The sequence below is a fragment of the Rutilus rutilus genome (assembly GCF_951802725.1).
Source record: "Rutilus rutilus genome assembly, chromosome: 13".
Lineage (NCBI taxonomy): Eukaryota > Metazoa > Chordata > Actinopteri > Cypriniformes > Leuciscidae > Rutilus > Rutilus rutilus.
The window spans coordinates 22814317-22826805 of record NC_140218.1 but is presented as its reverse complement, the minus strand read 5'-3'; the positions used below and the strand labels follow the sequence as shown (position 1 = coordinate 22826805).

General features: G+C 38.2%; 2 protein-coding genes across 2 annotated transcripts in view; both read right to left on the bottom strand.

The window, feature by feature from the left end:
- Nucleotides 1–4680, bottom strand: part of lamb2l (laminin, beta 2-like) — a 41453-nt gene extending 36773 nt beyond the window's left edge. The window contains exon 1 of the mRNA XM_084428357.1: nucleotides 4586–4680. The gene's annotated coding sequence lies outside the window, so the exon portion shown is untranslated. The remainder of the gene's footprint in view (nucleotides 1–4585) is intronic.
- Nucleotides 4681–5593: 913 nt separating this feature from the next.
- LOC311302471 (uncharacterized protein) lies at nucleotides 5594–8750 on the bottom strand. Its single transcript, XM_084428376.1, has 4 exons — nucleotides 8660–8750; nucleotides 8436–8533; nucleotides 6605–6705; nucleotides 5594–6492 (listed from the first exon to the last, which is right to left on the bottom strand). Exons 1-4 carry the CDS (start codon nucleotides 8737–8739, stop codon nucleotides 6322–6324), a joined length of 450 nt encoding a protein of 149 aa, XP_084284502.1. The 5' UTR covers nucleotides 8740–8750; the 3' UTR covers nucleotides 5594–6321.
- Between the last annotated feature and the right edge of the window lie 3739 nt (nucleotides 8751–12489).

Here is a 12489-nt window from a genome sequence, read left to right as displayed (position 1 = left end):
GAAAAAATACAGAAGCTTCTGTATTATTAATTATGCATGTTTATATTCATGTTATCCATTAATCAATACATTCCAGAAAACTGAGATCCCTAATGCACACAAAGCTGTGCCTTCATGTAACAATCTAGCAGTACGTTTCTTTCATTTCGTGCGTGCAGGATGACGAGAAACCTGAGGCCTCATCAGGGTTCTGAGGAGATACTCTATGTTCATGATCAAAGAACCAATTACATGTTAAAGAATTCCTCATGTTTAACTTGATGATCACCTTTGAACTTCCAGGGAATGAGAGATTGAGAAAAAGACCAGCTCTTCCTCAGAGGGTCATTCCAAAATGTTCAGTAGAGTGACAAGTGATGTTGCGGAACTATACAATTCCCAGCATTCTTGTCAGAATGCCAGAGAGAGCTACATTACTCCCCACGCAGGATGAGACGATTCACAAAGGCCCCGGCACATTTAATTTCAACATGTAAGATATATGAAGTCATATTTCCATGAAACAACACGTCTGATCGATGATAGGGTAGTTGAAATGGTAACACTTTAGTTTGGGGACCAATTCTCACTATTAACTAATTGCTTATTAGCTTGCATATTATTAACATAGTGGCTATTTATAAGCACTTATAAAGCACATATTAATCCTTTATCCTGCATGACCATATTGTACATCCCTTAATCCTAACCAATACCTAAACTTAACCACTACAACAACTGCCATACTAACTATTAATAAGCAGTAAATTAGGAGTTTATTGAGGCAAAAGTCATAGTTAATAGTGAATATGTGTTACCCAAACCATTGAAACCAATACACAATTTGCTATGTTAAAATTTCAAGTATTTTTCAATTAAGTAAACATTACCATTTACCAAAAAATAATCGTTCATGTTTTTGGTTTTAGATGGCTTAGAATAATTACATTGGTTTTGTTTTAGTACATGGTACCAAATAACTGTACTTTTTTTCGCAACAACATTCTATGTAACAGATGGTGATGGCTACACACTAATATATTCGCTATGCTTGTAATGGCATTGAGGCTCATAGCAATTCACTATAAAAACATCAAAACACACCAGAGAGAAATGCTGTGTATACTTGCCAATTATTATGTCTTATACCCAGGACTTTAGATCCATCATCATTTAATCATGTCTGACAGTAAAGAATACCTCAACTGACTGATGAGACTGCTCATTTGATGCTTCAAAAACCTGAAATTCCCAAGCAATCACAGGACTGACGTTTTAAATAAGGCTCCAGAGAGAATGAACGGCCAGCGGAGTTATCATGAGAGACAGATACGCAGAATATATTTTGACAGCTTTTCCTACAGCTGCGAATAATTATTGCAGAGGCTTCAGACGTAATCTAGCATTTCCAAAACATGTGTTTAAACTAATCTCAAGAGTATCTGTGTTTGGGAGGGAGGATTTGCAGGTGGGCATTGCTAGGCACAACTACAGTAGGTCTGTTAATAACTGGAGAAAGCTATTCATTAACATTCATATTGATTTCAATTGCTCGACCATTGTAGTTACCAGCATCTACCAGCCAACAGGGTCTGAAGAACCTGAAGCCCTCTTAGGTCTAGGACTCGTGGGACTCTTTAAACAGTTTACTGTCACCCACAGCAATGAGGCTAAAGGTCAAAAGAAAGCCGATTAAAGCTATACTCAGAAAAAGGGATCATTTCCCATGCTTTATGACTCTGTGCATTGATTTGCCCTGTGTCTGACTGTCAGCTTACACCCCTTAAAGGGTTAGCTCACTCAAAAATGAACATTCTTTCATTAATTACTCACCCTCATGTCATTCTAAACCCATTAGACATAAGACTTTCTATGGAGCTCTCAGATTTCATTAAAAAGATCTTAATTTCTGTTCCAAAGATGAATGAATGAATGAGGCATTTATATGGTGCTTTCATATGAACTACTGTAAACCCAAAGCGCTTTACAATCATGTCAGGGGTCTCTCCTCAACCACCACCAGTGATGATGAACGAAAGTCTTTTGGGTTTGGAACGACATGAGGGTGAGCAATTGGTGACAGAATTTTCACTAACCCTTTAAGATTCATTTATAAAGATTATTGCATTACTTTAACAAATTGTGCCTGTCCAAGAAATTCTGTAATCACCATCAGACCATGCACATTGGAAAGCTCTGACAAATGACATGTGAAACACTGCAAAAGAGCAAAAACATGCAAATCTTTGGGAATGTAGTAGAGCGTTTACTGATACAGACTTACTGTATCTTTACTGATACAGACAAGTCACTTCAAGGTCAATACCATACTATTGTGTCTGAGGTCTGAGGTGGTTTCCAAACTTTTAGAATGAAAATGAAAGAATCACATTCACTACATCATTACAGGGCTCCAGACTAACTTTTCCACTGGTTGCACTGGTGCTACCAACTTTCTCAGTTGGTCGCACCAGCATATGATTTGGTCGCACCTTCTTTTTTCTTTTTATTTGCTACATGCCATGGGATTAATCAATGCATGCTGATGAATAATGGTCTTAATCTGCATACCCTAGTTTTGCACTGATGCAAAAAGACTGACAGTGACACAAGACCTCATGTTAGCAAAATGTTTTAATCTTTTAACTCTCAAAAAAACTATTTAAAAAAAACATGTATGTTCTTTAATGTTTGATTATAATTTTACTGTCTTCACATAGGGATGGGAATTGATAAGATTTTATCAATATCAATGCCACTGACGATTCTGCTTATCGATCCGATTCTTTAACGATTCTCTTATCGATTCTTGATAGCACTGTGTGGAAAAATGTAGTCATATGCTTTTCAAAAAAACAAGTGGTTTTATTTATTTTAAAGCTTAAGCTTGAGTAAGCAAACTGTGCTTTTTATGTAGCCAAATTTATGTAATAAATAGAACCTTATTGTAAAGTGTTAGCCTAGTTATACACCGATTCAGAGGTCTCCTGAGTTCACTGTTGGAAAGATCAGTTGTTTTAACCATTCATTAAAATTAATCGGTTCATTAGTTCGCGAATTGGACGTGTCATGCGCGTTGTGTGATTATCCCAGCAGTTAGGACATGGACATCCAAGATTTCTGTCAACACAGTGTTTAATTAAAGTGTTGTTTTATGTCAGAATGTCCGGAACGCTTTTCAGAGAAGATAAGGCAACTTATTTAGCACAATTCACACCCAGTGGTAATTCAGGAAATAGAAAAAATCTCCGAATGCTCCGCATGAAACTTTGGTCTTCCGACCTTTTACCACCGTGTCGATTTATTTTGATTAATATGTGCGAGGGAGAGAGAGCAAGACAGCGCTTAGTTTGGAGACGGTGAAGTCTTGTTTACACTTTCGCCTGGCTCCGAAGAGAGAGAGTGTGCGCGCGCGACCGGGTCTCTCTCTCTGCTCGTTCCTTCAGTTAAACATGCGCCCTGTCACAAGCGCAGCAGTTCATCTACATTACTCACCGATCAAATAAGACTTTGGCGGGACAAAAATTCACTTTGGCGGGCGCTAAAACAAGTTCAATGCAGGAAAATTCATGCGTGAATTTAAATTAGTAGGCTACAATGACCACTCGCACAAATGCGACCACATATAATTTTAACTCGCACATTCTCAAAAAATGGTCGCAGTCTGGAACCCTGCATTATGTGACATCACACTCATCAACTCCAATAATACTGCTGACTTCATAAGCAAATGACAGCTGTCACGCAGTGACAAACACATTCTGTGAAAAGATTGAATAGAACACTTGAAACGTTAAAGGGATAGTTCAACCAAAAAAAGGACAAATCTCTCATCATTTCCAGAACACAAAAGAAGACATTTTGAATGTTGGTAACCAAATGTTTTGGTGACTTCCATTATACGGACAAACAAACACTGAGACATTTCTTTGAATATCTCCTTTTATGTTCCATAGAAGAGGAAAAACATACAGGTTTGGAAACGACACAGGGGCAAGTAGGCCTAAATCAGTGATTTTTAGTGAACTATCCTTTTAAGGAAGAAAGTGATTTGAGCTCTTCTTACATTCAGAAGAAAGTGTGGAGGAAAATGATTGGCAACATGGAAGCTCTCTATAAGTGATAAGCTGAAGAATTCACCCTTTTCCCAAGAGTGCAAGGGTAGGGTTCTGTTTACAGTTTAACCCTATATTATAATCAATGACATGCACTCTGATACTTCATGAATTGTTTGGGAACCAATTCGAATCCAATATTCAACTTGACCACATGCATCAAATTTCCTCTGTGCAGAACGTTACATTACTTATTTGGAGTAGAGACCCCAAATATTATACACGTTTAAATGCTTTGTAGTTAGTATAAAGACCTCTCAGTGACAGGACATGAAACGTTTATTAGTAAAACCAAAGAAACTACAGAAAATGTGCAGTATTGTAGCCTACTTGAAATGAAAAGTTCATATAGCCTAAACTAAATGGGGCTGCCCAGTTTCGACATGAGTTTGACTGCAACCTTTAAACGTTTTAAAATAAGATTATAAACTGTAAAAGTGTCGCTAAATCAATCAAAGTACAAAGTTAGACAGGATATCTTTAACTCTTACCTGTGGATTGACTCTTATTCGCAACAGCGCTCCTTTCGCGAGCTGCGCGTCCACCTGTTCACATGCACAGTTCTTCAGTGCTGAAGGAGGAGCCCGCGCGGGTTTTCCCTCGCTCTCGATTATAAACAGGTAAGAGTGTTTGTTTTGCGACGTCATGGCTTGTGTTTTAAATAATCCTCAAATGAACATTTTAACGTATAGGCTACACCCATTTGTAACTTTAGGGTGGCGTGTGGTGGTCAGATATAGGATACAGAGGCGAAGTATAAATTCCTATAATCCACAATCATGTCCCAGATCTATTTGACATTTAAACGGTTTCCAGGTTTGAGTCTTATATGACAGTCATTTACTCTATCAACAAACGATATTCGGCTGATATTCGCCACAAATTTGTTGAGATGACTTATTTATTCGTCGATCATTTCATGTTTCATGTCTTGTTTCTCACCTGTATTTGTTAGCAGGTATCCCTGTGTTGTACAGTGACTGTTGCTTTAGTAGAATGATTTATGCAATTACATCGTTTGTCAATTTAATAATCAAGTATTTTGTGCTGTAGGTTTTTTTTTTTTTAATGGTTTTTTTTTTTATGTTTTGTGTGTGCGCGTGCGCGTGCGCGTGCTGGTAAGATTTCGTAGAAAATACTTGTCTCAGTTATGATAGTTACATCAGCTTTGAGTTACTCCACTATGAGTTTATTGCAAACCTTCCCATCTGAGATTAAACACATTTAGTTTTCATTTTAATGCAGGTTAAGAGACATTTAACATAGGAACATGCTATGTTCAAAACTATGTTAAACTAATGCTTCAGTATAATTGATCAATGCATTAACATATGCATACTTGCAGTCAGAGGATTCATGCATTGCAAATTCAGGGCTTTCTACCTGTAGGCTAAACACCTGAAGATACTTGGCTTGCTGAGATATAGCCTACATGAGTGAGGCACAGGAGAGATAAGGTAATGCAAAATTTAAAAGAAAAGTCTGTCAAAGTTGTGTATTCAGATCTTTATACAAATATGCCAACACTACATAATAGTAAAATTGGAAAGTTCCATGCTGATTTGTTCTCATAGCAAATATTTGTTATTTTCTAATTAAGGGGTTAGTTAGGCATGCCTAATAGTAGCCGTGAGAATAAGGGCAGTGAGTAGATGGTGAATGATGCATGAACAGCAGAGGTCAGGGGTCATCTAGAGAGCAAAGTGTATGTAGTAAATTCAACAGTGTTATCTATAATTTAAGGGTTTCCGAATCTGAAGCATTAGTGTGGGTTTCAGCTGGTGGGTTGCGTTCCAAAGTGATAGATTCATAGGGGGAAAATGCTAAATGCAACAAAATAGATATCAACATAACTGCACAAGGTTAAAGAGAATATAACCTAGAGGACAATATTTACAGGTTAAAATATTGTTTTTATATTGTGTTGGCTCAGTAAAATCTGGGTCCTGAAGCAAAACCAGTTGACTAAAAGACAAATATACAATCTGCTGCCCTCCTATGGTAGTGATGGGCAAGTACAAAGACTACATTAACTGACTCATGTACTGTATCAAGCCTTGGCAAGTCTCAAATGGGATAATAGTGATGTAATAGGTTCTGGAAAAAGGCTGTAAGTACTGTTTGTCTATGTCCTAAATTGCCCAACTGAGTAATATCCCTGCTTTCCATAGTCCCCTTTGTTTCACCTCATGTGCTTATTTGGTTGATTTGGCACTATGGGAAAAAATCACATCAGTCCATTATTTATCCCATAGTCAAAAAGAGGGTTGTGTTGTAGAAGGAGGGCAGAGAAGGCTTGGTTATGCTGAGCACAGCGGAACATGTATTTCACCCCCGCTAGATGCATCAGATGGTCCTTTTTTATCAGTGTCTTCCAGTCTGTCACCCTTCTTGCAATCTGTTGAAGAAGAGCAAAGTATAACGTTGCTGGTTGTCTCTTAGGAAAGACACATTTTGAGATTTCAGAGTTGACTGTGTTAGTTGGGTGTAAGTGAAACTCTGGAGTTGACCTCATTAGTGATCACCGTTGAGGGCTCGGTGTTTGATTCTTGCAGTATCTGTGCAGTGCGTTGTCTCAGAGCATCCCACAGGGCAACTGCACTCATGTCATCTAATAACAGAGACCACACGTAATCATCTTAAATGTTTCATTTTACGATTTATTTTTTCTTGTTCTTCAGTTTTTACAAAAAAAAGTTTGAAGTCTGTAAGATTTGTTATTGTTGTAAAAATGAATACTATTATTACAAAGGATGCGTTACATTGATCAAAATTGACAGTAGACATTTATAATGTTACAAAAGAATATTTCTATTTCAAATAAATTCTGTTATTCTGAGCTTTCTATTCATCAAAGAATACTGAATGAAATGTATCATAGCTTCCACAAAATATTAAAGGGATACTTCACCTCTGGGAAGATGAGTGTGTATTTAAAATAGGTCATTTAAGTAGAAGAAATGTGAAGAAATTTTTGAATTTGGAGCTTTCTAGACTGAGAAAAGCCAGAAAATGTATTTTTGGCTTATGTGGATGAAAGACAACAACTCCCAGAATGCACTTGCTTCGCTGTCTTAGGAGGCCACGCCTACCGGTAACAGTGCGCAGTTTAAAACAACAAAGCTAGCCTACGTGATGAGTTTGCGAGGGATTTAGAGATAGCCCAAAATGTCCGGGATTCGGCTTTTGCGTTCTACAGTCGCCATTCATTCATCATGTTTACTGTGGCGAGCAGGACGAGGCTGACGGCCGCGGGAGAACAGCGCGAGGCCGGTGGCGTGATTACTGAGACGCGCCGGGTCTCCCATCTCTCACGGAGGAGCGGGAATTTTTCTTAGCAATGGTAAAACGCACATCAACCGATCACTTGTTTAGCGTTCATGTAAACACTACATTCAAATTCACCAATCGGAATGAATTCAGTTAGATTGAAACAAAAGGTGTGCATGTAAACAAGGAATAGCGACCGCAGAAAGCAAAAGCTGAATCCCGTACATTTTGAACGATCTCGCCCGCCGGACAAGTCCGGGAAAAGGAGGATGGTTACTTACTCAGCTTTCTCCTACTATTCAGCTTTCTCCACAGAACAAGAGCCTGCTATCTTAGCTTCCAAACTAGAAAGACTTACTGTGTGTACATTCTGTGAGTGAGATCCCACCCTGTATGGGCGGGCTGAAAACATGCGGAACAACGCCATCTACTGGCTGTAGTCTTTAGCCTCTGGCCAGAAAATCCTCCGATGACGCAAAATGACGATTTTTGCGTCATCTGAGGATTTTTTCCAGACAAAAAATACATAAATCTCTTGTCTCAGGGGGATATGAGGGTGGAAAGCATGGTAATTCTAAAATACTACAGGTTTTCTACTAATACAAAGCTTAATGCTAAATCCTGAAGTAACCCTTTAAGCTGCACAACTGTTTTCAACACTGACAAAAATAATTCAACAATAAATCTAACAATAAGAAATGTTCCTTAAGCATCAAATCAGCATATCAGATCAATTTCTGAAGGATCATGTGACTGAAGACTGGAGTAATGATGCTGAAAATTCAGCTTTGCTGTCACAGGAATGAATTGCATTTTTAAATATTAAAATAGAAAACAAATTGTATTAATATTTCACAATATTACAGTATTTTTATCAAATTGATGCAGCCTTGGTAAACATAAGAGAGTTCTTTCAAAAACATTAAAAATACAGACCATATACATTTCAACAGTGGTATAATCATAATCAAGTTTGCAAAATGATTATTTTATTGCACGTAATTAGTAAATATACCCAATAAATTCACTTCTTATACAGTTATCCATCTTTAGAAACAAAAATGTCAATACCTTTCATGTCGTCTTTTAGCTGGAAAAACCAAGGAGGTATTTCCTTTAAACTAGAGGAAGGGCTGAGGAAATACTCTGCAGTCGATTCATCAAACAAACTGAAAGACAGATTGCCAGCTGATCAAATAGTTAAAACAGTCAGTTAAATCATCTGAAACTGTGCTTCTTCAACTCACACTGTATATCCAGTACAGCCGTTACTCCATCCACCAAAAAACACATACCTGATGAGGTATTGCTTGCATTTTAGATTGCAGTCATCCTGGATCCGTTTATTTTCCAGCACCGTGTTTTGTTCCATCATTCTAAAGGCGTTTTGACAGCACAACTGTGAGCAGATAGAGGATGTTACTTCTTGACAAAAGAAATCAAATACTCTACCTGCCCTCTGATATGCCTTTTGTAAAATTGCCAAAAATGTAAGAAAAGCCTAAAAATTCAGGTGCAACGTAATTCATGAAATCACCCAGATCTTATAGACTTTAGCAGCACAAATGCAAATACAGCAAAAATAGACTCATATTCTCACCTGTACTTATCCGGTCTTCATCTGTGACTTTCTCCCTGTACTCTTAGAAACACTAGGAGTGACATCCAGCTGACTGATTCCAGATCAGATTGAGACAGATCTGGGGAGAGCCGTGCCACTCAGTTCAGGCAGCGGGTTGGTTGTGACATCCATGGAGATCCGGTAACCCAGGTGACAGAAAGCACCTGATTCCTCTTAGGAATGAGGACAAATAGAGTCCCATCCCTTCTGACACTTGCCACTGCTGTCCAGGGATTGTGGGATAGTATGTGTTGGCCCAGAAGTGATGTGTGTTTAATGATTGACTCTAGACCTGCGGGTCCAAACATGTCCTGTTAATCCTAAAGCTGATGAGCGAAAAATGAAGGAAAAGTAATGTTAAACACTCTCAGGAAAAAAAGGTACAAAAGCTGTCACTGGGGCGGTACCCTTTCAAAAGATTCACCTTTGTGCCTATAAAGTGCATATTAGTATCTTAGCACCATACCTGTGACAGCTTCCTTTTTTTCTGAGAGTAAAGGATGAAAGAAATTGTGTCCGAATGGACAATCTGTAGATTTTAAACACTAATGAATTCTGTACTCATATTAAAAATAGCATATTGATAATCATAAAATAATCTACTGTATGAAAGTTGTGGCCATATATAGATTTCAGTTGCCTGTCTATGATATTGAATGAAACATTGTAAAAGCATAAAACCTTAAACACACCAAAAATAAGGCTGAGATTATCTAATATCAGAATGGAAATTAACTTGTCAAATACAAATTAGCATGTCAAAAACTTTTGAATCAATCGGAACAATTGTCTTTTAATCAATCAACATCACTGATAAAAGCTCTAAATAGTGCACATTATATGTTAACATGGTCATTTCTCTGCTAGAATACATTTTCAGTTATTATAATGTTGAGTGTTAGAAACCCCTCGGTTCATTTCCGACCTCCTCCAGCGGTTTTATAGGTTTACAACTTGTAACTTCACCCCAACCATTTCCTGTCTTTTCACCAGCTACAAAGTGGTCTTTGGTGTGCTCATATGAAGCGGACGTCATACCTTTCAGCACGACCGATTTCAAATGGTGCTAGAAAACTCCAGTCCACTCTGAACACCAGAGGAAATCAGTCACGCTACAAAAGGTAGATGCATAGCGGGGGACTGTTTTGGTGTGGCACCATTAAATAAGCTTTAATTAAATAGCGCAAATGCATTAAAAGGTGAAAAACCAATCAAATGCCAATGTCACTCAGTTGAAACGCATGTCTTCTAATGAGAGTCTTAGTCTCATTTACTCATACTGATTTATGGATTGCTTCCAGAGGACCTTTCCATAGATTGCATGCACATTGTTTTTGGTGGTTCGTGTGCCTCTGTGGTAATTGGAGGGCCCCTCTGAAGGACGCTGCAGTGTGTCATAGCAGCTTAGCCATGGACCATCAGTGCTGAAAGGAGAGGACCTCCCAGAATCAGCATGGCAGCGGATCTGTGTGAGACATGGGAAATAACCAGCACACACACACACATTTGTTTTAATTGCTAGCTTTAATTGCTTTTAAAATCATACGCTTTTGTAAATTTCACATCATTTTGAAACATAAAATTGAAATAACATCCTTCAGTCACTCAATTTTAAATAAATAGATATAGACACTTAAAGGGGCCATTCACCAAAAATACTGTCTTTTTTTTTTAACTCGCTCTCATGTCGGTCCAGACCCGTACCTGTGTTATTTTTCAGTGGAACACAAACAAAGAATTTTTTTAGCTGTCAAGATCCAAAAAACACTAGAAAAGCACCTTAAAATGAGCTTATACAACTCGTGCACTATATTCCAAGTCTTCTGGTGCCATACAGCTTTGAGAAATCAATAGAAATTTAAGTCATTATTCACCAAAGCTCTGCTTATTTCCTACAGCTTGAGAGCAGCTCTCAAATCCAATATGATGTTGTATGGTGATGCTTGATGTTATTTATTATTATAAATGATTATTGATTGTTATTATTATTACTGTGCCATGGCAGCTATATTTGATTTGAGATTACATGTGATGTAGCTTCAGCTACTAAATTTAAAGTCTTTAATATGAATTATTATTATTATGAGGGGAGATTGTGGGCTCGTCTGGCTGGTCTGTCTAACATGAACTAGGTCAATGCTCTTTTCTGTACTGGAAACCATTGCTGCTTGTCTGGGTCCTCCACGTGCTCTCAGTAACCAAGACTCAAACAGATATGAAGTGACTTGCCCACTGGCACGCCCACATCAGTAATTACTGGGGCTTCTCAATTATAAAAAGCAGGCTGGATCAAACATGGCCTTTTTTTTTGAGGGCGTGACCTCTAGGAGAGCACATGGCGATGGGATATGACCACAAATCCATGTGGGTTTAAAATTAGGGTGTCACACAGAGGATTTAGTGTAAACCAATACAACAGTTTTGATTATGGATTACTGTAATTGACCTGAAAGTCATGTAGGGTATCAAGTGTTTAGCATATTATTTGAGTCACAATATTTATTTTGTATTTAGCCAATGCATATTTAACCAATAAATATTAGCTTAAGGTAACGAGAACCATATTTTATATAACATACTTAACATCATACTTGAACTGCAGCAGAAAGTCAATGTGTTTGATATATATATATTCGTCAACTTACAAGCTATTGTGAATAGTCTTACCTTTCGATAAAGTGCCGTAAAAGAGATTCAGAATTCTTGTAGATCTCTTTAGAAAGGACAGTCCCAAGAAAGGTACACAGCCAGTGTGTGGGGAGACCATGTGCTCATCCTTCATCAGCAGCACTGTGATGCCGTCTTGGCGTGTGTGTATGTGTGTGAGTGAGTGAGTGAGTGAGAAAAAGGAAGCGAGGAAGAGTGAAATAAATGAAACAATGAATTTCTGTGCTGTTTTAAAGACAAACGTGGTTAAAAATGAGTCAAAAAAGAAAAATACCTCAACGAATAAAAACAAAGGAAAAACTGAATGAAGAACAGCATGATGTGAGGATGCAGTGGATGAGAGATGAGAAGCTAAGAGAAGCATGGAGGCTTGTCTGTCTGGAAACAGTCTCTCAGACAGACTTGACAGCCCCCCGCCCATGCCCCCCAAACTGCTGGCTTTGAAAACACCCCTACACCCACCAAACACCCCTCCCCTCTCTCCCTACCCTCACCAACAGCCATGGCAATACCACAACCTTTATGGGGAGAATTTCACATTTTTATGTTGCACTTTTTATACTGTTAATGAACTAAAACTGTTTTATCTCAGAGTCTATTGTTAACAAGCAACGTGTTTTAGGTCTGTTGTCTCGTGACCCAGTGCATGTGAGGTGAATATGGGCCAGGGTGCCCTCTAAAGGCAACGACTATAAATAGCAGAATGGAACTCATGTGAGAGCATGTGGTTGCTGTCTACCTGCTGCAGTCTTATTATTACAGCATTGTCATGATACACTGATGGTCTTTCTAACACTCAAGATGGTCTAAATGTATCTGTGATTTGTGACACAGGTT